The sequence below is a fragment of the Abramis brama genome (assembly GCF_963993115.1).
Source record: "Abramis brama genome assembly, chromosome: 11".
In the NCBI taxonomy this organism is placed as follows: Eukaryota; Metazoa; Chordata; class Actinopteri; order Cypriniformes; family Leuciscidae; genus Abramis; species Abramis brama.
In genome coordinates this window covers 20,642,900-20,669,674 of record NC_139973.1, presented here as the reverse complement: position 1 = coordinate 20,669,674, position 26,775 = coordinate 20,642,900, and the positions used below count along the sequence as shown (strand labels likewise).

The 26,775-nt window shown below is 36.7% G+C and overlaps 2 protein-coding genes across 3 annotated transcripts in view; one reads left to right on the top strand and one right to left on the bottom strand.

Annotated features, from left to right (window-relative positions):
• Positions 1 to 13,698, top strand: part of stx8 (syntaxin 8) — a 63,322-nt gene extending 49,624 nt beyond the window's left edge. Inside the window, exons 7-8 of the mRNA XM_084129935.1 lie at positions 5,105 to 5,206; positions 13,043 to 13,698. Coding sequence (XP_083986061.1) covers positions 5,105 to 5,206; positions 13,043 to 13,107 — 167 coding nt within the window. The 3' untranslated portion in view covers positions 13,108 to 13,698. The remainder of the gene's footprint in view (positions 1 to 5,104; positions 5,207 to 13,042) is intronic.
• A 2,799-nt stretch (positions 13,699 to 16,497) lies between these two features.
• Positions 16,498 to 26,775, bottom strand: part of ntn1a (netrin 1a) — a 75,488-nt gene continuing 65,210 nt past the window's right edge. For both annotated transcript variants that reach the window (XM_084129933.1, XM_084129934.1), the window contains 2 exons: positions 21,983 to 22,057; positions 16,498 to 16,967 (listed from right to left, as the gene is read on the bottom strand). In XM_084129933.1, the coding sequence (XP_083986059.1) occupies positions 16,639 to 16,967; positions 21,983 to 22,057 (404 nt within the window). In that variant the 3' untranslated portion in view covers positions 16,498 to 16,638. The remainder of the gene's footprint in view (positions 16,968 to 21,982; positions 22,058 to 26,775) is intronic.

Below are 26,775 nucleotides of genomic sequence, written 5' to 3'. Positions count from 1 at the left end.
TGTTTAATGAACTATATACTACTGCTGTACTATACTAGTAGTAGTTATACAACTGTTAAGAGCTTAAAGCTGTTTTTCCCTCTCTATCGCCATCTCTGTTTGAAACATAAAATTGCTAGTTACTTTCAGAGTTATTTTTTTAATGTGGGTTGTGCTTCGGCACTGCTGCTCTGTGCGGATGAATCTGTGATCACCCCATTAGAGTGGATCTGTCATATGCAGAGGGTTAAACTTGTCATCTATGGCTGCTTTTAATCTAGAAAGGTCTAAATGGCGATCATCATTGACATCTGGGGAATCACCTGTTGTCAAAAACAAGAAGCTTTGAACTGTAGAGAAAATAAATTAAAGTAGGCTACTCTTTCGTTTTTGATCATACAGATAAGAGTAATACATGCTTGAAATGTCTACTTTTAAGTGAACCAATTCAAATTGAGAAAACCAATTTTCTCTGATTATGTAATCCGTATGAAACCAATGAGAGGTGCCGTCTTTCCGAGCAACTGCATCTTCAGCACACGCCATATAGTAGCCGGGTCTTCTTTTTTCTGTTTACAGACGTGACGTAACCATGCGAAGGACTCGACAGCTCAAATTATTAATCATTTTTAGAAGCATGCCGTTGCAAATCAGGGTAAGGTTTAGGAAGAGTTTTCAACACTAATGTACTTGCTCAATAACTGATTTTTTTTTTTTTTTTTACCACAAAAAGATATTTACTGCAGCTTTAACTTGTATTGAAATTGGAGCATTCTTTTAATGTTTGTAACAGGGTGATATTCTGAAGAAGAAAAGTGAAGAAAAAAAAATCACTTTTTGACCTCAGACTGCATCTGTCCGTTTTGACCATAAAACTCTGCTGCCAAACTGGCTTTCGTCCTTCAGAAATGTGTTCAGATCTCTTCCTAGAGCTGTCAAATTAATTCTCATGAACCTGTTCTTGGTCTATAGCGCAGCCAGGAAACCTGCACCTCCATCCAACCACATGCCTCTGGCCAGGCCTCTGCGGTCATGTGTTCTCCCCATCCTTGTGGAAATACTCCAAAGCTACATATAATTAACTTTGTTATAAATAACAAATGCATGAATCCAGGAGGTTAATCTGTAAGGTATTGGTACTCTATTGGTCAAACATCTTTTCGCTATACAAATTTTTTTTTTTTTTTTTTCAAAATACATAACTTCTACACATATGCTTGTGTTTCCACTGTCCTTATTCACATGTGTTTTAATGGAAATGAGTAGAAGTCTGCTTTGACCGCACATTCACCCGTGGTAAAATCACTGTAATGCGTTTCAAAATATGCCTTGATCTGCGGTTCTTAGTGGTATTGTGTTTCCATTGGTGTTTTTTGGCTTCCTTTTGGTTCTTGATTTATATCTTTTTGTACCTATCAGCTGACACGACACATTATATACATAACCTTTGGTCCTTCCACTCTTTCCACCAATAACAGTAATGCTGTGAGTGACGGCTGTTTTGGCTTCTGTATCAGAGTCTGAAATGTGTTGGAGATTCTTCTTCATCAAGCTTCATCAAAACAGCTTGTTGCACAGTGGAGCGAGGCTTATTTGAGTTGGCAGGCTAGGCTGATGGCAGCAAGCAGAAGAAAAAATGTACAACTTCCCGTTTCTGCTGAATTACATCCAGCTCGCTGCTTCTAGGTATTGAAATTCTATCAGTAAGCTGCTCGTTTTTACAGTCATGGTTTCTGTTCGAGTGTGTGTTCTGCTCTACTTCAGAGTCCATATACAGGTCAACCTGTTCACTCTTGCTCCTTTTCCCTTGTTCTTTCTTTTTGTTTTAGCCATTTTCTCATTAATCCCCTGTTTCATTATTTCCTTTTATTTCTCACTCTCTGTTTTATTTCTTTCACTCATTCTTTCTCTACTCTGGAAAGAACCTTTCAGCAAGGTTAGTGTTTTTAGAGCAGGGTGGAGGGAAGCCACACAGCTAGATCTACACCAAAGCAAAACGGACAATTAACTTTTTTGTTTAATCATAAATAATATTGTATTGGACATATTCCGTAATGATCCGTGGTATTTTGTGCTTAAGGTTTTTGTTTTTTTTCGGGGGTTTTTTTGTCTTTCCATTTTGTCAGATGCAGCATGCAGCAAGTTCACGTTCTGCTCATTTCAGCAGCTTAAAGAAAATGAGAAGATGCTGTTCAGATGGTGCTTCAACACAGTATTTCTCAAGCGTGTGATACAAAGTTAATGTACCAATGCGCATAATAGATTTAGATTTAAAAATGGGGTTGGAAAGTCTCAAAGGATTCTCAGCATACTAAGTTAGAACTCTAAACTCAGCACACTGCACCATGCACATTTGTGTGTTTTTAAAGGAATTTTACTCTTATGTATGAACAATTTCCATAAACACAAGAAGAGGTATGGGACATGCAAGAAGAGCTTTGAATCCCATGTTGCATGTAAGTGATAGTTATTAAAATAACATTATTAAATATCCTTAAAGCTAAATTCCATTTGATTATTTGTGAATAAAATCACCTCTAATCATATTTAGCTTTATGCAATGATAAAAGAAAAGTCTGGCAACAGCATTTCATTCACATATTAAATACAATGTCATGTGACAATGCCCATGTTCAGTGATATAAATGGTGTTGTGTGTTGTCCTGTTGAGATAGGTTGATGGCAACAACACACTGTCCTGGGAAATTTTCAATGCCACACTGCCCGATGATGTTCAGTCCCTACTGTCTTATACTTTCTAGGATAAATCTGACCTCATAAAATGAATTTATGGTGGATTAGTTCCACGACTCTGAAACAGACAGAAGAACACAGCAAATCATAATACAGATGGTTAGTTATTTAAGTACAGTAAAGCATAGCTCTAATGATGGGTAGTATTACTATATGAAATGTAGAACATTTTATTATTGTATTAATTTAGTTAATTACAGGTATTTTTGATTGAATGTCCAGTTTTAATGTGGATAAAAGATCTAGTTTGTTAAATGTCATATTTGTGACGCATTGTGTCCTAATCCCGTTCCCTCAGCTCTCCTGTCTGTTTCTACTGCCTTATAAATAAATTATAAAAAACACAGTATGGAATTGTGACATTCATCTGATGGAGTGAGAAGGTATCTGTATCTCTCCAGATCTTCTACATTTTCTCCCAGATAGAGACATTTGATATAATCTTTAGTACTTCATCTTATGCCTGGTTCAGATTACACGATTTTTTTGTCTGTTAGGATAGTCACTGTGTCAGATTACACGATTTTGACTCCTAAAAATCTTGTCATGTCGTGGACAAGAAACATGTCAGACTACACGTTGTTTTCCGACCAGTCATCGCGAGCCGTTTCACACACTCATTCACTGGCACATACACACGCTCACTCACATAGCTACACGCACTCACTCACACACACACACACCTGACACACACTCACGCTCACTCGCACATACACACTCACTCACATACACGCACTCTCTCTCTCGCTCTCTCTCACACACACACACACACACACACACACACACTCGCTCACTCACACATGCTCTCTCACTCACACTCTCTCGCGCGCACACACAGTCACACACTCACTCGCGAACACACACTCTCACTCACTCTCCCTCACTCACTCGCGCGCCGTCGTCGTGGAGGACCGTTAAAAAATTAAACATGCTAGTCTTTTTGTCGTGATGTCGTGAAGCATCGCAGACGCGACGTAGGTTGTCGCCCACTATGACACACTATACGAGATGAAACGATCGAATCTTGCGTCCCGACGCCCGTTGTCGTTTGCGAATCCCCACGACACCCTACGTCAAACGGATCGTGCCAAAATCGGGCTAAAATCGTGTAATCTGAACCAGGCATTACTTTTTCCAGGAAATCAAAAAATGTATGGGTTTCTGTTTGATTATTTTAGTAATTTAATTTAAGGGGTCCAAGCAACAAAGCTGCTGGAATCATTTGTGTTTGTTCTGATGTTGTTCTTCTTCCTCTTTATGTATTTATTTATTTATTTTTGCTCTAAAAGAGTTTGGGTGTCAGTCCCTAAATCCCAAAGACCCCAAATTCAGTAGTCTGGTCCCACTACTCTGCAAGTATATTGTGTGTGTGTGTGTGCGTGTGTGTGTGTGTGTGTGTACATTATAATTATCAAATTTACACTTTTGCAATAACTCCAATAGCACTTGAACAAACCCTTCCTCTGAATAAATGATTATATATATATATATATGTGTGTGTGTGTATGTATGTATGTATGTATGTATATATATATATATATATATATATATGTATATGTATGTATATATGTGTGTGTATATATATATATATACATTTTAAACATATCCACCTATAAAAATGCCAATTTTTTAACTTGATCTTTTTTCAAATTTCTAAGACATTTAATATGTATCATCTAGAGATGGTAATGACAAAAAGTTATGAAATGTTTCGAAAATGTATGAAAAGTTACAAAATGAGTTTTGAATTATAAAATCTTTATACAGAAACTAGCCCATTTATTTTTTCAATGGACCTGTATTCAAAGTAAAACCTTAATGAAACTTCATACACTCCACTTTCAGAAGATGCAAGCATTTGGTAAGGAAAGTTTGGAACACATCTTGTGAGTACTATCTTGAACTTTACAATATTCTAAGCATACATGCCACATTTCTCCAATTTTATGGAACTAGGGGGCGCTATAACTTAGGGAAATCCTCAAAACTGTGATCAAAGAACTTAATCCAAAACAATTGCATCCATATGATCGGTTTTGCAATTGTGGTCCAGTCTGCTTGGACACAAGTTGTTGCCACTTGTGGCTATGTTTTTGTGGTAACCATACAGATGTTGGCAAACATTGATCTACTAATTCAATCGTTAAGGCCTCAGATGGTGTGCGGTTTAGTCACAGCTACCAGCACACACAACCCACATATTTCTGGCCACTATAAATCCCACATACATACCACAAAACGACGGCGGGAGATTACTTTCACATATCGCCTGCTGCTCTCTTTCTGTATGTCATTCTTTCTCTCTCTAGGATCATGCACTAAGACGACAATGATGATCTCTTGTACTGACTTGGCTTGTTGTGTATTTCAGAGATCATCGATGACCTTACTCAGCTCGTGGACAAGACGGACAGCCGCATCAAAAACGAGACGCACAGAGTCAGGCTGTTGGAAACCAAGTCCGCTTCATGTGGTGAGTGTTCTGCCACTGTAGCCCTGGTTTTATGTACTCTGCATCAAGAGCCCGGCAAAACAATAAGCCTGTCTATCGTTCAGATCTACGGCCATCTCTCTCTCTCTGTCCCTTTTCTCCTCCCTACTGCGTCTAGAGCAGTCTTCAGAACTGAAGGGATTAAAGCACACTGCCTGTAAATGGCAAAGTCAGATCTGCACATTATGGTCGGTCTCAGTGCTGTGAGCTCTTACTGGGCCATCTGCATGTGATCTGTGAGTTTGTTATTGGAGCAGCAGTGAGATCAGGCTGAGACATTTAGAGAGGTCATTTGCACCGATTTCTGGAAAGTTCTGCAAGACATTATTTTACATCTGTATACTTCAGAGTACTTTCTTCTATGGTCTAACTTCGTCTGTTTGTATGTTAGAGATAATTCACCCAAAAATTTAAATTTCTGTCATTATTTACTCTCCGTCATGTTGTTTCAAACTTATGTCCGACTTTCTTCTATGGTCAGTTTTTTTAAGAACTTCATGAATGCTCTTTTCAATATAATGTAAGTGAATGAGGACTAGGGCTGTCCAGCTGCAAAATAAAGCACCATAAAAATTTAACTAAAGTAGTCTATACAACTTGAAGAAAACCATTTAACATGATGGAAAAACTTTCAACTTTCATGATGCAAAAACATTCAACTTTCAATAGCTTTAAAGTTAGCATGACATGTAAAGTCAACCTACTTATTTTCTAAATGCAGGTTATTGATTTGTGAACAATTCATCCTTGCATGTTTCATTTGCATCAAAATGTCATAACTCCATATTCTGGTGAAACGACAGACTTATCTCTGGTGACGTATGTTGGACTTTTCCAATCACATTGTCTGCAAAAACAACCAAAAGATAGAATCAAGACTCCGGCCCACATTATTTTATTTTGGATAATCCATTTCCATTTCCCTTTATTAATTTAGCAGACACTTTTATCCAAAGTGACTTATAAATGAGGAATACAAGCGATTCATCATAAAGAGGCAATAAACACAAGAAGTGCAGGTAATACAAAGTTTTAGACATATTTTAGAATAGTACAAACTAGAACAGGGAGAGACTAAAGAATAGTGAAAGCATAGGGGATTTTTTTTCCAGCAGGATGCAGTTAAGTCCTGATTGAAGAGATGAGTTTTCAGTTGATTCTTGAATATTGTCAGGGATTCGCATTCCGGAGAGGTTTGGGAAGATCCTGCTGTCCTTGCAATGTGGTCATTGAATGTCAACTGGTCATCAAAGATTACCCCAAGATTTCTGAGCGAAATTGATGGGATTATTGTAGATAAACCTAGCTGGATGGTGAAACTGTATACAGTCTGAGTGGCAGGGGAGAAGAGAAACTCTGTCTTTCCTAAGTTGGGTTGCAGGTTTTTTCTTGCATCGATGCCGAGATGTCCGCCAGGCACTCTGAGATCTGTGCAGCTACCGTTGGATCATCTGGTCAAAATGAAAAGTAGTTTTTCATCAGCATAGAAATGTTAGGACAAACCATAAGCCTGTATAATGGGTCCCAGCAGTGTAGTGTATATAGAGAAGAGGAGAGGGCCAAGAACTGATCCCTGAGGAACTCTTGTGACCAGTTGATGTGCTTTGGATGTGCCCCCCTACCCCCAGCCACATTGAAAGACCTACCTGTGAGGTAAGATTCAAACCAGCAAGTTGGAGTTCATGTGATGCCCAGTGCTGAGAGGGTGGACAGAAGGACCTGTTCATTTCACTCGATGTAATGTATCACAATACAGAAGCTTTTTTGAGAGACCTTTTTTTTTCATTTTTCTTTGACATTTGGACCCAGGTCTCTTTGGTGCATTCACGAGAGAAGCAGCAATTTCTAATTTGTAAACAAATTGTTATTTTTAGTTAGATCTACTCAATGAACTGGTTGATCCAGATCAATCATGAATTGGACTGATCCTGTTCACTGACTCTGTGATCTCAAACTATCACATGGCTTCGGAAGGTGTTGAATATTAGCCTAGAAATCTAGAAGCACCCTAGCGGCAGCAAAATGTATTTTGCAGCCAGGGTAGTCTAGCAACTCTCCATTGACTTTCGAGCTGCAAAAACCTAAATTGGGTCAGGCCAATCACGTCGTGTATAGAGTAGGCGGGGGCGGGCTTAACATAATGACGACAGAGTTGCAACGGTTCCCTGGCTTGAAAACAAAGAATGGCGGCTGCTGGAGAACAGTCTTTCGAATCGGCTTTGGCCGCGACTCTGGAGGACTTTTTCTTTGAGAAAAGAGCAAAGAACGGCACTTAAGTCATTCTTAAAAAAGGAAGATGTGTTCGTAGTTTTGCCGGCCAGATTCAAAAGTTGAATCTATCAACTAACGTTAGCTCCGCTGTTGGGAAAACGCTCTGGTTGGTTGAAGCGTTGTCCTATTGCGTGCAGAGGGAATTTGAAAGACAGCCGTTTATCCCCTCGGATTGAGCCGTGTCTATGGAGAGTTGCCAGACCTAACATGTTGATGTAGGTCTGGCTTGCCAGGCTAGTTGAATATAGTATTTTTTATGATACTTTTATTTAAATTGTATTTATTTTTGAAGCTTTAAAAGCTCCAGTCTGCATTTATTGTAGATTCCTGGAAGATAACTAATTTCAGTATTTAAATTATGTTTAGAACGACATTGGAGCAGAGTAAATGAAATTTCATTTATTGGTGAACTTTTCCTTTAATTGCATTTTCTGTGATGTGATTAATGAGTACAGCCTCTCAGATTTCTCAGGTTTTGTGCATGCCAACCATGTCTGAAACACTTAAATCATTTCACATGTGGTAAATGTTGAAGCATGTCTGTATACTCAAGCAGCAGACACAAAGTATCTGTCTTCATTAAGCTCTTCATTAAAGGAATACTTCACCCAAAAATCCTTTCATTATTTACTCACCCTCATGTATGAATTTAGGCCGTGAAATTTAGTAGAGTGAAAGTGGGCAGTGGTCAGGGGTTGTCAAACCTGGTGAAATGCATCTGGACATGGCATATATAAATGGATGCAAACTCAGAATGTTCTTTGGATTTTGAACTCAAATTTTAGTCTATTCCTTACACAAGACTATCATTTGACTTCTAAAGACTCTCTGAACATATTGAAGCTGTTTGCACTATTTGTTGTTAATATTTTTTCTTTTAATTTTTGTTCAATTTTTGGATCTTGACAGCCCCTCTTCACAATATTCTACAGTTCTACAATATTGTAAATTCTACAGTATTGTACAGCATGGAAAGACCAGCTTAAACATTCCGCTAAAGATCTTCTTCTTCCTCAAAAGAAAGTCATACCTCTACTCCTGTTTTGTTCCATGGAAGAAAGTCGTAAGGGTTTGAAAAACATAATGTTGAGTAAATGTTGGCATATTTTTAACTAACTTTAATTCTGATGTTTTGGGTGATGAAAGATGTTCAACCAAATACGCTCTCACTACAAACCTTTTTGTGTGCCACTGTCTTTACACTTAACAAATGTCGAACATGACAGAATTGTCATTTTTGGGAGAGCTGTTGCTTTAAGACAGCTGACTTGCCAGAAGAACTTTTATTTACAGGGATTTTCGCTATCTCAAGTTACATCAAGACATTATTTATTAAATAAGCTCCTCGTAGAAGACATGGAATTGACCGTGAATTAATTTTATTATAACCATGATCATGTGCAGGGTGTGAATAATAAAACGGATCATTTTTCTTTAGTGAGAGTCAGTTTAACTACATCTCTTCTGCTTGCCCTAAAGCTCGTCTTGAATTTCTCTTGGAAATAAATGCATTGCTGCGCTTTGTCCTGCTTCTCTAATGTGACGCATAATTCCATTTGTTTGTCCAGAGGACTCCACAGACTAAAGTTTGTTTGCAGATCCCAGAGCTGGAGGCCAGAATCACTGAGTTTTGCATTGATTCTCTTTCTCGCTCCTTTATTTCTCTACCCCTCTTCTTCTTGTCCCGCGTCTGCTTTTAACACCTAACCATATTCATGTATTCTGTGAAGGGGGGTGAAGGGGAGGGGTTGATGAATGGAAAAATTCCTCACTGCCTTGTCGCCCGTACCCCACTTCTGTTCCCCGACTCACTTCACTCCTCACGTTTCCCAACTTTGTTTGACACTTGTCTTTGTCTCGTAGAAAGAAATTGCTGAAAATATAACATGCCACAACACTTTCAAGGTCTCTCCAGCTGTCTAATCTCTCACTCCTGTGGACACACAAGGTTTATACAGTATTTATCTCCTGTGTCAATCTTATTTTGGGTGTTCATATTATACTGTATTATCTAGAAGAGGATTGTTGATAATTCATATTTTTTGTCTAAGTGTCTACAATTATTTTCTGTATATATATATATATTTCAGACACTCACAATATTAGAATAGTTTAGTCGAACCTGTATTTATTTCTTTTAAAATGAATCATCCAGCTAGTTGAAAACTGTTTTGCTGTGTTGTCTGAAAGCCAGAGGAAGAACGACATGAGTTTTTGCACATAGCAATGAAGTCTCTTGTTCTCACCGAGACTGCATTTATTTGATAAAAAAAAAAATACAGGGAAAAAAAGAGTAGTATTGTGAAATAATGAATACAATTTAAAATATCTGTTTTTATCTTAATATAATTTAAAATATAATTTTTTCATGTCATGGCAAAGCTGAATTCTCAGCAGCTATTACTCTAGTCACATGATAATCATAAATCATTATTAATTAATATATTATTGTATATCATAAATCATTGTAACGTAATATTTTAGTTAAAACCGTGATACGTCATTTTTCAGGATTCCTCGATGAATAGAACATTTTAAAAAAGCAGTTATTTGAAATAGAAGTCTTTTGTAACATTATAAAGGTCTTTGCTGTCCCTTTTGATCAATTAAATGCATTCTTGTTTAAAAAAGTATTAATTTCTTTAAAATATATATAATTCGAAACTTTTGAACGATAGTGTACAGATAGATATAGAGCATTTGTCTTCAGTTTGGAATACAACCGACATCTTTTCATCAAAAAGGTGAACTTTAGTGCTGCAGCCAAATGCTAAATTAAAAGCCAGATGTGCCATCATATTGGAATGTATGAAGTCTGATGTTATTTCATTCATGTAATTCGTTTTTAATTTGTTTACATTCTACAACCAAATACTTTACAACAATCCTCTTTGAAAAGAACATTGACAGGCAGATCAAAATCATCTGTTCAGAAAAAGATACATTTCAGGCCCATCTTTTGTTTGGAATCTTCTAGCCCCTGACTATGACAAGTTGAAGTTTAGAGTTTTGCGGGTCTCTCTTTCTCCCTCGACTTTGATTTTAAATAAATAAAGGACACTTGGGAAGAATGCGTGTCCTTTGTTCTGCCCCTGGGTGGCCTCACAGGTCTTCTGCCCTCTGTGCACACTAATCTATTTATCTAGCAAATATTATTGTTGTCATTGGGGCAGCGTGATTGGGTTACAAAGCTTATTTGATTGCTTATAGGACTGTGACAGTTTCTCAGAGGTGAAAAAGAGGAGCAAACAGACGAGCCTGGGTGTGAAACTCACTTTAAAGCGTAGAAGTCTCACAGTGTGAATGAGAGTTTGTTTTGCACAGTTCTCTTTAGGCTGATTTAAATCTGAATGACATTTCGCCATTTGGCATTTTATACAAAAAAATGTTCATTGGGAGATGTTTTTCCATCATATTAAATTGTTTTCTACAGGTTTACCAGTTCAGTGAATATGGGTGGACCATATTTTCTTCTCTTGCCTGTTTTCTGTCGTTTTCCAGTGGGATAGGGGTCTGTTCACTAAAATTGTGACATTGTTCCAAGTCACAATAAAAAATAATAAAAAATTGGACAATTGCCGGTTGTGTGGCGTTATTTCCTAACTCATGCCCTGCCCGCAGCAGGCTTTGGTAGATCGGTGGTATTTCATAATAGCAGCGCAAGTTTGTTCAGCACGGCTTCCTTTTACCCTGGGCTTCAGTGCAGGCCAGCTGGCGCTATGATCTCCTTTGGGAACGCACAGCCACCGAGCCAAACTATGAGAGAAATGTAAACTAAAGCACTGCAAATACAGTACCAGCCAGTGTCCATGACGAACAGCGCATATGTCAAAAATCCTGTCTGATTAGCAGAGATAAGCATGTTTTGAAATGACGTGACAGATGATGGCATGTGTGCTATGTTGTAGAGTTTGCACAAACAAAGGAAGGACTGAAGTTAGACTCGAGACAAACATAGTCAGAAAATGTGTATGTTGAAAAGCGTGATCTTGGAAAAATTTCTAGGATGATTTTAGAGAGAGAGAAAAAAGTTTTAGTAGTTTTAAAGGGTATATTTTATTAGTTCTATAATTTTTTATTGTCTATTTACCTAAGTTATTAAAATTAAACAATTAAATTAGATTTAACAAGTTTAAAATCCATTAATTGTTATGTTCAGGAAAAAATCAGGAAAATTCTACTTTTTTTTTAATACTACTACTTTTTTATTTTAACCTCATCCAGTTAATTTGGAATTGATGTATACAGTATTTATTTTCTGTTTAACAAAAAAAGACTTGCTGTCCCTAATATTTGTCATTTCTGTCTCATTACCGTCATGCCAAACGTTTTTGAAAACCTTAGACAAAAAAATTGTTTTATTTCTATTTACTGTAGTAATTGACAGTTTGAAGATCAGAAATATAATTAATTTTAAGATTTTTATATCGCAATCTGAGGTATAACTACTGTATATTAGGGGTTATTAGCAAATCAGTGAGTATTTGAGCATATTAATTCAGAAATAATTTAGTTTCATTTTTGAAAATTCAAACTTAAATAACTGATAGACCTAATTTGGATCTGATTCCAATAGGATCTATTTATGTTATCCAATAGGATATTGGATAATGGATATCGAATATACAACAAAAAGCGAAAAATCACAGACAATATCAAATTCCACATCACAATGTACCAAAATCCACTTGAAGGTTGAGGATTTTAAGATTTTAAGACACAATAAATATTTTAACATAGATATAAAAATTGTGGGGGTTTTTTGTTTTTGTTTTTAAGATTTTAAAATATCAGCCTTAGATTGAAGAATCACCCTTAAATATATTCATTTAAATTTAAAAGGTTAGCCTGTGAAAGGCCAGGTAATGAAAAGCACTAAAGTATCATTTTATTAATATTAATAATTGTAAAACTTCCATTTGATTAATCCAGTAAGTAGTTCAAGCCTAACTTATGTAGAATGAATGCAGGATGTTTAGTCACAGTTGAGGATTGATTGGTTCATTTAATCCGAGTCAGCTCAGAACCATCAGTTTTGTAATAGCGGATCTACAACACATGTTCTGGTTGGTGTAAGTGACTCACAGGAGATGAGACATCCTCTCCAACACCTTCCTGGAATTACTCTGGTGACACAGAGTATATGAGAAATTTGACTATCAGAAAGATTAATGAAAGGCAGATGCATCGCTGAAAGTTTCACCACATTTTGTTTGTCATTCTCACCCTCAGTTAGTGCTGATCTTGAATTATACACAGGGCTACGAGCCCTGTTTATTTTAATGAGTAATACATGAAAAATGCAAATAATGAATGAAATCAAATGAATCAACCATTAAAATTACAGTTAGGAAGTGTTTCAAGTCATAAAAAATGTAAGGATAAACAACAGATCTCTGAAGTTTTTTTGCGGTGCAGCTGGTAGGGATGCACATGTGCTAAAGATCAGTCAAATGATGAATTTAAAATGTGCACATCTCTGTTATGGCATCTTCTGCTCAAAGAGTGTTGGTTCATTAAGATGTTTTGTGTGTGTTTTTAAATCAGGGATGTGGGTGGTGATTGTTCTTCTCCTCATCGCCATCATTGTCGTGGCAGCTTGGCAAAAGTAATGAAGAGGATGTTTCTGAAGAGAAGACGGCACAGATACAGAGTGTTTTCGGGGGGTAAACGCGCTGCTTCCACGTAAACGCGTCCCTCCAAACCCCTCCTTATCCCCTTCTGCATTTATGAAAGTAATGGAACCCATGACTGGGTAAAAGCCAGGGAATGGACCACTATGAAGAACTGAAATTCTTTGCTCCTCAGATAATGATCAAAGTAGAATTCGGAATGGAAAGAAAAATAGAAAAGAGCTTTGAAAGGTTTTGAATATTATGATGAATATAACCATGAGATGCTCCAAGGGGGGAAAACCTATTTAAATTCTTTGTTTGGCAGTGAAGAAAATGATCCGTATCCTTCATGTAAACAAGGTCTGTGCGTCACAATGCAATACAGAATCTTCGGCTCTGCTGTTGGGTTAAAATATAAAAGCTCTGAACTTCTTTTTCATTGTCTATTAAAATGCATTACAGTTCGGATTCTATTTTTTAAGTAGAAATAATTGTAATAAATATGTGATTTTTCTCAACACTTTTCTGTTTTTTTTTTTTGTTTGTTTTTTTCCTGAAAATGTGACCTAATAAATATAGTTAACACAACCTGTTCTCAACTGTTTCATTGGTGAAATCCTAATTGTTGCAAATGTATGTATTTATTAGTGTTATTTAATATTTGTCACACACTGTAAAAAATTATTCTGACACCATATTTTTACATTGCTTTAACTCATCGAAATAAGTTAAGCAAGTTATACAAGATTGGACTTTTTTTGTTGTTTTTTAAGTCAGTTTAATGTAATTTAAGTTTAAATGACTTAAACATCCAAGTTGATTGTACTTAAAAATTTAAAAAAACATTTTTTTTATTTTATTTTTTTACAGTGCATGCTCAGTTCTTATTTCCTTAAAACTTTACTGTAAAATCTAAACAATTAAATAAATAAATACTAATGTATTACTTTTTTAAGCCAAATTTATAAGCAGGGGGGAAAAAATGAGAAAGCACACTAGTAACTTTTTGAGATTTTATTCCAAATGAATGCTGAATGTAGTTCTACCAGGTTGGTGTTCAGTAGTTATTTTCCCCTCTGGATTTTAATCACAACCATCTAAACAACCACAGACTGTAAAAAAACAAACAAACAAAACAAAACAAACAACAAAAAAAGGCAAAAGGATGTAAAAAATCCACAATGTCTTGTGTCATTAAATATTTTCTTATAATAACCATAATATATTAGTATGCATTGTAAAACAATATTGCAGACGTCTTGTATTTGCCACAGCTAAATTTACAATTCATAATATGAACAAGAAGCAATGTATGTAAGGTCTGCTGGTAATGTCAAATACATGAGGCATCTTTCCACTGCTGCGAAAAATAAAAACTGAACATAAATTTACATCGTTGTAATACTTAAAATAAAAAAATGAGTGTGCACTAAGATACTGAGTGCCAAACAAAATACATTTACATGTGGTATTACGAATATTGTTTGTAACCGGTAAATACATCATATGTATAAATATCTGTATGTCATACATTGTGTACATTTACAAGAAGTAAGCATTGGGTTAAGATGATGATTACTGCACACGTAAACCGTTCATCGAATCTGTTTTTTTTTCTTTTCTTTTCTTTTTTTTTTCTTTTTTTTTGGTATTTGATACTGAAATGATCAGTTCCTGCAGTTTATTTTTGACTGACCACACCATCAAACGTGAAGTGACCCCTCAAAGATCAGTGAAAAAGCTGTACTTTAGAGAACTTCAGTCTCATCAGTAACAAAATAAGTGTGTGTGTGTGTGTGTATGAGCAGCGTTTCTCACAGTGAAGAGAATTCTCTGTTGTAGTGAAACATTACTGTACATGCATTCCTACATTCACAGACCCTAATTGGACGTGGAAATGTGTAAAAGGAGAGATGCTGTCGCTTTACAAAACTAAATACTAGTTCATGAATACTAGTTAAAGGTAGTTCGTACACTTCTAAATACTGTTTTACACACAAGGAAAAATACTAACTATACACACCATTCTACCAACACTTTTCTACGAAAAGGCCTGTTTATACACTGGACTCGTCGCACTGAAGTTCTGTTTTAACAACAAACAAAAAAAGTCATCGTCCATGTCTGGACTATAAACAATTGAATCAAATGGAGCAAGAAATGATGCCGTCTACCTCAATCATCATGTCTTATACAAAAATATACATGGTGGTTTTATTCCAAGTTCAAAAATAATTGTAAATGCATGCTAATTGTTTTAGGGGTTTGTACAAGCATGCCATTACATTTTTATAGATCATAAATCAGTTTTCAACAATTATGAGTACAGATTTTTGTTCTTGTTGTAAATAAGTGAGGCAAGTTCTAGATTTACACATGGCTTAAACAGACATTGTTTAAAAAATAAAAATAAAAATTCGCCAGTTATACCAAATGTAGTCTATATTAGTGGGGACTGTTGAAGAAAATAGGCGCTACTTTTCATCAATTGTTAGATGATTCTTTAACCTTAAAGTAGTGAACCTACGATGAAAAGGCAATCAGAAACATACTTTGAACAGAAACTTTTTGATTTGCGTTTGTCGTGCATTTGCTGGGACAGTTTCAGAGTCTGTAGAGATTGGGAAAACCCAGCAGCACCAGTCTTAAACAAATTAGTAGTGTTATATGAAATATACATGTTTTACTGTACAAGAGCTGTCCTATATGGTCTTTTTCTTTCAATGATAATCTTAAACCATGCAACTTCATGAAAATTGCAACAACTAATAATGCTGAATGAACTAATTCTAAAAAAATAACATGCACCAGTATTATGCATAATGCATGTTTTTCATGCAGTTATTACAAAGTGAAACTAAAATACTTTTCAGACTTTGAAAAAGAACCTTTTAAATTGGCTTAAGAAGAGCAAATGTTGTTTTGATGTCTGTCGTATTAAAAATTCCCACCGAAAACAGAATTTTGACATTTCTGAAATGTTGGCATCTCAGATGCCATTATGCATTATGCATAAGTTAGAGCATATGAATTTTTAAATGCTAAAGCTCACTCGTGAAAATGTTTTATTTATTTGTTTATTTTTGTATTGAAAAAACTATTCATTTAAATATTGTTTAATTATTATAATTTTTTTGACCTTGAAAAATATGAATTTAGAATATGAAATACAGCTTAATCTGATTCTCAAAACCGGCCAAAATGGATCTGAAACATGAAGCCATTTAACAAATAATCCAATACCTTTCTTTATAATGGACACAGGTGCAAAATTGGCAAACAGCAAACAAATCTTGAAGGATACAAATAAGAAATGAAAACTGCATCGTGAACTCCTTCACACATGTTCCTATTTTAAAAACAAAATGTTAATATTGTCTTCATGCCTTTATTCAAAGCAGCGATGTTCAGTTCCTCTTTTTTTTTTTTTTTCTCTTCTCTTCCTTTCCCTTATTATCTTTTCATCCACCACTCGTCTGTTGTTTCTCTGTCCAGCTCTGGATGGCCACCTCTTTCCTTTTCCCCTCACTATGCTTTCTTGCATTTTCCTTTCTTCTCCCGCTGCTGAAACTTCCGGAGTCTTCGAGCCCAAGTGTCCCTCCACTGAATGACCAGACTGCCCTTGTCTGCCACCACTCCGCTTTGTCCGGGGGAATCCTCGTCATTTCCCAGAAGCAGGTACTTCTTGCCGGGCTTGATCTTCGGGCACTTGCAGGCCACGTCCTTTGCTCTGACCCACAAAAACTGGTCTCCCCTGCGGATTCGGCTTTCGCCCTGTTTGTAGACGGAGATGATGTTGACGGTGAACTTCCACCACTCACCGGCTTTTTCTGCTTTTAAGATGTGGACCTGAACAGCTGTAGAATAACAGAAAAATAAAAAAAGCAGAATTATTTTTTCCACTATTAACACAGATGGGTGACATTATTTTGTAAGCACTTTCAGCAGTGTCCCGTGGTGTTTTAAAATACTTCATTTATTTAATTCAAATGAAAACATCATCAACATCAAACAATCATTTAAAATCATTTTAAACAGTATTAAGAAACTACATGGAATATTTTTGCACTTTTTAAATTCATGCGTCATTAACTAAATTAATCTCTGAATGAAACAAATGTTAAAGTTTAAGTTTGCCCATTTAAATAACGTAATGTTAAGGACTGAAAGTCTGAGACCACTAGTGAAAAAGTTTCTGTTTTCTAATTTAATACAAATTTTATTGCATAAATAAACACATGAATTACTTTCTGTCTTGATTAGTGGCCAAGAAATAGTGTGAAATCTAAAATGTTATCATGAAACATGTTTTTCTATTTATTTTCATTTACAGATTTTCTGTGTGGACTTTTGGACCCCCACTGCAAGTACATTTTATCCTAAAATCTTTGTTGAATACATAAATATGTTCACACTAATATAGCCAAATATCGGTAACACTTTACAATAAGGTTCATTAGTTAACATTAGTTAATGTATTAACTAACATGAACTAACAATGAGCAATACACTTGTTACAGTTTTTATTAATCTTTGTTAATGTTAGTTAATAAAAATCCAGCTGTTCATTGTTTGTTCATGTTAGTTCACGGTGCATTAACTTATGTTAAGAAATACAACCTTTGATTTTAATAATGTATTAGTAAATGTTGAAACTAATATGAACTAAGATTAATAAATGCTGTAGAAGTATTGTTCATTCTTAGTTCATGTTAACTAATGAACCTTATTATAAAGTGTTACCCAAATATCTAAATTTCCAGCCACGAGTGAAATGATAGTTCTGCCGCAGATTCAGTCTGGCTCTGATTCTGATGAAGTCGTTTGTATCAATGCAAGGTCAACCTTCGCTTTAAAGTGCTTTCAAATAAAGCATGTAACTCAAACCCTGCCGCAGTTTGACAATCCTTGCAAGTGTGAATCCCCAAAATCTGCTTAAACTGCCTGTAGACTCATGCTGTTCGCCTTTCATTATTAATAGCCTTCAAGGTGCTTTGTAAGGTGACTTCGACAAAAAGGAGCAGCAAAACAGGCAGATTTAATTTCGTCTGCGTAATGCTTTGCAGATTGAGGCGGTATCACACAGGCTTATGGTTGTTTACAGGCCATTTATAGTTTTTACATACTTTACTCACTGTCTGCATGTTTTAAAGGCTAGAGCCATGCAGAGCATGCATGTTTTTTTCTCCTCTAATATAGAACGTTTAACCCCAGATTACAAACATTCTGCTTATAAGAATTCACATTTTTCACGAGTTTCATTAAATGCCAATACATGGATCGATTTTCACATTTACAGGAATTAATTTATATCTTGCGCCACATTCTCATTCTCGACTATCGGGTGCCAGGATGCGAGTTCTTTAACTCTTTCCTCACCAGGTTTTTTTTTTTTAGTTGCCAGCCAGCACCAGCATTTTAGATATTTTTCACAAACTTTTCATGGCCCCCAGAATATTTAGTTTTATGAATATCTGAACATGTAATACATAAAATAAAGAAAGAACAGAGCATCTGCTTGAAAATAAAAATGTTTTATTCTAGCTTCATGCACTCTTTTTTTTATCAACACTTGAATGTGGGTAGGTTTGGTAAATGGCGGGGAAAGAGTTAATAGCCAGAAAAATGTAAAAACTTTATTAGAAGAAAAAAAATGCTTAAGATTATTTTTGATAAGTTTAATAAGTTAAATCGCAACATATCATCGCTTGTTTAATGACATTCGGTTTAAATTATGAATACATTGGAATCAATTGTAAATGTTTTTTTAAGCAATATTTTGCACAAAAATAAACATTCTGTTATTATTTACTGATCTTCATGTTGTTCCAAACCTGTGTGACTTTGTTTCTTCCGTGGAACAAAGAAAGTGAATTTTTGAAGAATATCCTGGATGTTCTTTTCCTTATAATCAAAGTGAATGAGTGAATTAAAGTGGTATGACTCAAATTAACAATTATTATGTTAACAATGTTCCAAATCTTCTGATGCCATTTGATAGCTTTGTGAGAGTAACACAAAAATTTAAGTTATTCACTAAAAATCTTGATAGACCAGCTCTCCTTAAACGATTCATTCTTTTGTGTGATCTTTTCAGTGAAACTCTTAATGCAGTTCATAACCGGTCTGAAAGTCTTTTGTTCTGGAATTGCACTGATCTGACTCTCAACTCACTGCCTCAATGAATCAGGGAATAATGACTAATTTTGGTCTGCTTCCTATACAAAACTATTTTATGACTTTATGAAATATATATTTTTTGTAATTTTTGAGTTTAACTGCCTTAGTTCGTTTTGAATTCCACAGAAAAAATAAAATAATCATACCGTTTTGGAACAACATAACGGTTAATTTAAAAAAAAAAAAAAATTTATTACACTTTAAGTACACTCAAAAGTGAGAAAATCATCACAGATGAAATCCAAAAACCTTTAACTTTATGAAAAACTGTCACTGTCACCATTTGGGAAGGTGGAAGTAATTTATCCAATGATAACAACATGTCTGTGGCCCAGCTGTGGTCAGGATTCCTGTGGTGTTTTATGGGTAATGTGCCAATGAGGCATGAGGCTGTAAATATCATGCCACAAAATGCCTGATTCCCCTCATAAGTCTTTAGATGACTCCATCTTCAAGTTCAATACCATTTCCAGCCATTTCTCCCCGCGCTGCCGTATAAAGCCCCCCTGATGCTCAGGAAGGCAGAGGGAAAGTGGATTAGGTTTAATGCTCAGAATGTGGGAGTTTATCCTAGATTGTTCACTTTTGAGTAAAGGGGGAGCTGGCGAACTCTCCATAACTGAGGACAACTGTAAATTGAAGTCAGCGGGGGACCATATTATCTGGATAAATTCTTAAACGAGTCTTAAATGAGTAATGGCAGTGTAGAAAGGAGAACATGCAAAGCTGATCTGCAGGAGGTGATGACATTGAGTATTTATCATGTTAGATGCTACTACCATTGTGTGCCAGACCTCCTCTGTAAGCTGTAGGGATTCCCTTTTAAAAAAAAATGTTTTATCCTGAATAAATCCTGAATTATACAGAGGTCTATTGGGCATAAACACTTTCTTATCCATCAAATCATGTCTTTAGCTGGAATGCATAAGCTTTTTAAATCATTATTACATTTATCACATACCATCTTTACAAGTACACAGCATGGCCATTATAAATATAAGTACTTTGTGTAGCTTAAATTTAATGGTGTCCAGCTCAATTAAAGGATAAATTTAATTATGGGTCAATGACAACACTATTTTTTTTTTTTTTTAAGTCTTAGTTTTTTTAGTGTATACAAAAATTAATTAAAAATGTCATTCATGCATACAGTGAATAGAATAAACATGTGATAAGCATTTTCTGAATTAAAATGCATATTGACATTGATATTTTGATACTGGCATAAAGTAAAATGCATCAGGCTGATACAACTTTCCTGATATCATAATGGGATTTTTTTTTAAAGAAAACCTTAAGTAGACTGGCATACATTTTTATTATTATTTAAATAAATAAAAATGTACTACAATGCTTAGTGGTGTTTATTTGCTCAGTGGTGTATATTAATGTTTAATCAAGGTCAATTAAGTCTCTAAAAATATATGATATATTTATATATATTTATAATAGTAAGACAAGGTAGTTCAGTTTGTAAAGTGTCATGTGGTGCGATTTCCCCCAAAACATAATGATGATAATAATAATTTACAAAAAATAATACACTTCTTACATTGAAAAAGATATATAAAAATGTTTAATGATTAATATATGTACACAGTGCGTGAGGAAAATATGTGAATACTTTTTCTTGATGGTTACACCACGTGACGAGTGATTCAATTCATACTTTTCTTGAAAATTATTTAAATGTTTTTCAAAACCAACATTTCTTGTCACAATTAAATATTTTCCTTTTTTTATTGTGGACACTCTAATTTGTTATCGACCCATATAATAGTATGGTAATATTTCCATATAGCAATTTTCAAAAATATTAGAATTATACCTATATACCCAAATAATCTATGTTTTATTCGACATTAATAAATGACCTAAACTCTTCAACACTCGCTGTTGTAAATAAAAGATGAAAGTGGGTTACGCTTTATTTTAAGGTGCCATTGTTACAGTGTAATTATTTAAATTAAGCAACTACATGTACTTACTATAGCGTTAGGGTAGGATTAGGATTTGGTTGAGTGTTAGTTGCATGTAATTATGCATAATTTACTGTCATTACTATGGTAAGTACATGTAACATGCAACAAGGACACTAAAATAAAGTGTTACCGAAAATTGTTTCAAATGAAATCCTACACTCATTTATTTTCAGTGTATGCTGACTGAAATGAATCAAAAGAGCTGTTAAAATGCTCTGTCTGTTATTAAACCTGCTAAGCTCTTTAAGTTCCACGGGGTCTCGCTTGACTGGCGAAACAGCCCCACCTCTGCAGGGCTGCACATCTGCTCCTTTTCATGGACAAGAGAGGGCCTGCTGCCCCCAGGAATGCAGGACGGGGACGTGCGCTTCCCTTAATGAGGATATCTGTGAGCACTCCGGTCCCTTCTGCCCGTCACACTGCCATGGTTTGATCCGCTTTGGGCTTGAAATACCTGCTGGGCTGTCCGTCAACGCAGCCTCCCCTAAACCCCTCACTGATGGCCTTTCCTCCTGTTTGATCCTTTGACTTTCTTCTTGAAAGCCCCAAGTAAGCCATCACTACAATATACCAACACTGAGGGGACTCGAGGGAATTCGGCTTTGGATAAAGAATAAAGATGTTGTAGAGGGCAAGGATTTGAACCACCTGCATAAATGTGGGAGTGTGCTGCTGTCGGTACGGTGTTGTGTGCACTTTTTCTCACTCACCGTAGTCTTTCTTGCAGTACTTCTTCATATTGATCTTCAGCTTGCCTTTGGATGCCTTGCAGTAGGATTCACAGTCTAAGTTTTGGAGGTAAAAATAAGAAAGGAAGGGTTGAGATGGGGAAAAAACAACAACAACAACACACAATTAAAGAATGTAAAAGAGTCATTGTCAAAAAGAGAGACACTTCTGCAAACTACACATCTATCCTAAAGCCCTGGCCTGTTGTGACACCCATCTGCCCAGTTTAATTGTGAGGCTGTAATAGGGCTTGTGAGGCATTCAGCAAAGTGTCCTTTACTCCTTAGAAAAGGAAGGAGACAAAAGGTCCCTCTCGTTCTGCTCTCTGGATGTCTGGACCCTCCCCTGCTCTGATGGGAGCCCTCTGAGGCCAAGTGTATTGTGCCACCCAGCGTTTTTTTTTTTTTTTTTTTTAGTTCCATGCTAATTTCTCACCCTTGTCTCCACTGTCAGTGCCATGATGGGCCTGATTAGGGCTTTTTGAATCACGACACCTCCCTCCCGGTGCTGTCAACTCTGTACCCTGTACGTCTGTCCTAATGCCTCCTCCCCCACCGCAACCCCTAAAGACCATTTCAACCTTTGGCATTTATTGGTTCGGCACTCAGGGAGGTTGCGGTGAAGGGGGGAGCAAGGGTTGCCTAAGCACAAAGGGAGGTCAGAGGGAAAATTAGCAGCATATAAAGTGTTTAAAAAAGCTTGTTGTATGTAAAAATAGAAACATGGTGTTTTGGGGGGAAAAACCCAAGGGATTCGGTTCTGATTTGGGCCTCTTCTACAGTTCTTCCCAGATAAAACGAGTTGCTCCTTCAACTCCGAGGACACGGACACGATTAAATCATTAAAAACACCTCTTTCGAGCATGCAGATGTTTAAATGGAGAAGTTTGCTTTCGCCATTCCCCTTACAATTGTCATGGGCTTCTTTTAGTGGATGGATGGAATGGGGAGACGGAGGGGGGGGGGGGGGGGGGGGGGGGGGGGGGGGAGTGGGGGGGAGAAAAACCTTTCAGCTCGCCTGCATATGAACAAACTTCATTGTTTCGGCCGACCCTCGCTCCATGCCTGCCTTTTACTTTCTTTTGGACTCTCTATTCTCTCTGTGTGAATGAGGTTGCCCTGGGCAACCCAGGAAACAGAAAAAAATGCCCGTGAAAGTAGTCGCGCCGAAGTGGTTGCGCGAGGGAGTCCGAGGTGGGGTTGGACGAGTCAAACCGTGCACACTGTAGATTGGAAATGGCAGAGAAACTGTAACCGAAATGAAATTGAGAGTCCTTACTGTGGCAGCTTCATTTCCATTTAAATGAAGACTGTAGAGCAACTGCTTTGTTTTCCTATAACCCTATTTAATGCCATCACGATACTTCCCTTTGATAGCCATCATTTCTCATTAGCTCTCCTTTAAAGAGGTGATGAGCACCCTGAGATTCCTATTCGAACATCTAGTCCCCCGCAGCAAAGACAAATGTACTCATTGTGCCCCCTCTTGAGTTAGGGGAAGTAGGGTTAGCTTGCCGTCCCGTCACGATGCTCCCACAGAGGCCGGTGTCACCTTAATGGATGTTTTTCCTGCCGTCTTTTCAAGCGAAAGCTGTGTGCGAGAGATTTTGGCACCGCGTCCAGTGGCGCTGCTAGCGGTGCCAGTGAGCAAAAGAAAGCTGCGTGTAAGTTTGAATGTGAGGCTTGTTTGACACTGAAGAATGAGTGGAGGGCACCAGTTACATGCTGACTGTGGGGGACCCCTGTGGGGAAACATTTGTGGCCGAATTCTCTCCGTCGCTAGACATTGAGGGAAGTTGTTGGTCTGGAGATTCGGCGGAGAACAGCTAATGAGTCTGCGCTATTCAGCCTCACTCAGCACTTTTTGAAAAGCCTTGACATCTAACACTGACAGTCTAACCTGCTGGGTCTTTTAAAGCTTGAAGAAGGCAGACACTGTACTCTGTTGTTAGCAAAAAAGAGCCTGAGGCTGACCTGAGGTCTGTTTCCAGTTGGACCTCTAATGGAACGGACAATGCTATTCATGCGCACATCGCAGATCTGGGAGCTGTAACAATGAGGTGTGAATGAGTGCACAGGGGGAAGGCTTTCTCTGTGCGGAATGAGACTGATTGAGAAACAAATTGCTGCAAATAAAGCATGTAATTAGATTATAGCCAGAGCCCCAAGCTCCCACTGGGGCAGGGACTCAATGGGCAAGCTGGGTCTATTCCAAAGGGAACTGCTTTTTTTCTCCTTCTCCTCTCAACCTCTCAAAACACCCTTCTCGTTTTCTGCCGTTCTTTTATTCCGTTCAAGAGTTTGAGAAGAAAATAGCTATCTCTTGAATTCGGACATTGCTTTAAAGAAACGGACCAGAAAGCGTGTGCAGTTGTGATGTTTTGGTCACGGTCGCATCATTCTAATGGGCTGAGAATGGGTAGAAATCAACTTCATTACTGTAAATGAAGCCCAGAGATTTGTGGGGAACATCGCCAACCCTCGAAATCTGACAATGTGAAATGGGAGAGAGGTGAAGCCAGCTTTAAATTAGACGAGAGCTTTGCATTCATGATGAGACACTAATTCAACACCATTCACTCTCGTTCTGTCTCTCTCTCTCTCTCTCTCTCTCTCCCTCTCTCTAATTCTCACTTTCCCTCCCTCTATCTCTCACTCCCCCTTTTTTTATTCGTTCCTTTTATAATCACTAGGAGCCTTGCAGATTTCTATGGGACCATTTGGTCTTACAAGGGTGACAGTGGTAAAGGGATAGTTCACTCAAAAATGATTATTTTTTTATTTTTTTATTTATTATTTACTTATCATCAAGTAGTCACAAACCTGTATGACTTAATTTATTTCTTGTCAGAAAAAAAAAAAAGTTTGGGGTCTGTTTGTCATCACATTGAGTACAACAACTGTCTCATAGTTACACTTTAAGGTATACCCTTAGAGGTATAAGTTACAAAACCAAAGTGTTTTTTTTATTTTTTTTATACATATTTTACTTTTTCTGACAATGTTCTGTGGAATACAAAAGGTGCATTTTTGAAGAATATATTACTAGCCCACTTTATTCCATGTCTTAGTTCTCAGTGGTTGCATAAGGAACATATGGAAATTAAAGTAATAATTCACTGAAAATCTTTACTAATTTTCCGTGAATATAATTCAGTTTCAGTTTGTTTCTCACGCAAAACTATTTAGAAACAATGTTATGGATGACTTTTGAAGCTTTATGATAGTTTAAAGTGCTTTTGTGTGATTTTGGAGCTTGACAGCTCCAATCCCAATTCACTTTCATTGTATGGAAAAGAGCAGCCACACTATTCTTCAAAAATTTACCTTTTGTGTTTCACTGACAAATCACACAGGTTTGAATTGAAATAGCATGAGGGTGAGTCAATGCGGACCTATCCTTTGGATTATGTAAAATATTCCTATTATTTAAGAAAATTATTTGAGCAGTCCCCTCCTGCAAAAAACAACAAATCATCTATGAAATCCATGCCATTAATGATAACCACCATGTTGGTTTTGATGACCATAAAGACAACAGGCGCTGATCTCCTAATGCAGGTTTGCAGAGACATCTCTGTCAGTCATAGATGAGTGTGCGTCTGAGGGATTATACAGGGGTCTCGGGAGTGGTGACTCACACCATGCATGACCTCGCCACACAATATGTGTTTTGTCTGAGCCGAGCAATCGGAGGTATTCGCGATGCACTCCTCCCCTCCATGTGGCATTACTGAAGACATATTAACATCCTCCTTCTCCTCTAATCCCTTGACTTTCCCTCTGTCCTCCTGCCGTTCCCCTATTTCATTCTCATAGACACCTGCTTCACAGCTGTCTGCCCCACCCTTCTGTACAAGAACGTACAGGTTCTTTCTCTCAATCTGAGTGGGCAACTGCTAAAGAGAAGGGTGGAGGTGCCCTGATAAGAACATCTGTTTGCAATAATCTATTGGATGAGGTCATATTTTTCTGCCGAATTGCACTATCCTGAGGTGAGCTTTGGGCTCGGAGTGAAGGCATAATGTATGCAGTCCCATAGCAGGGTGTGTGGGTGGTCTGGAGCGTCCATTTTGATGGGGGCACTCAAATATGTCTGTCCTGTGCTCCACCTCTCCATCAGCTTGATTTGGAATGCTGCAGTTTCCATGGAGGGCTGCTCTCAAAACCAGATGGGTCAAACATTTTAAGGGCTCAAAATCAGCGGTGCCCCCATCGCCTGGATTAAAGGTCATGTCATCTTTGCAAATAAAGTATGATTTTAAAAATGCATTGATTTTGAAATAAAGCTTGCCAAAATCAGATTAAGTGATTAGAAAGGTAGCATTTCATACATTTTCTGACCTTAGAATTTAATTAATTTCTCTTTTTTTTTTTTATAATCTTTTTTTTTCTCTCCAGAAATGAATTCTAATTTAGTATTTTTTGCATTGTACCTGTTTTATATTTCGGTAAAAAAAAGAAGAAAAAAAAAGAAATAAAACAGACAAATAAATAAATAATATATCATTATTTGGTTACACTTTATTTTAAGGTGTCATTGTTACAGTGTAATTATATATTTAAGTACTGAGCAACATTAAGCAAATACATGTTACTATAGGGTTAGGGTAGGATTAGGATTTGGTTGAGGGTTAGTTGCATATAATTATGCATAATTTACTGTTATTACTATGTTAAGTATATGTAACATATGTAACAAGGACACTGTAAAATAGTGTTACCCACTATTTTTATATAACTGTAATATATAAACAAATTATATACAGAGAAAT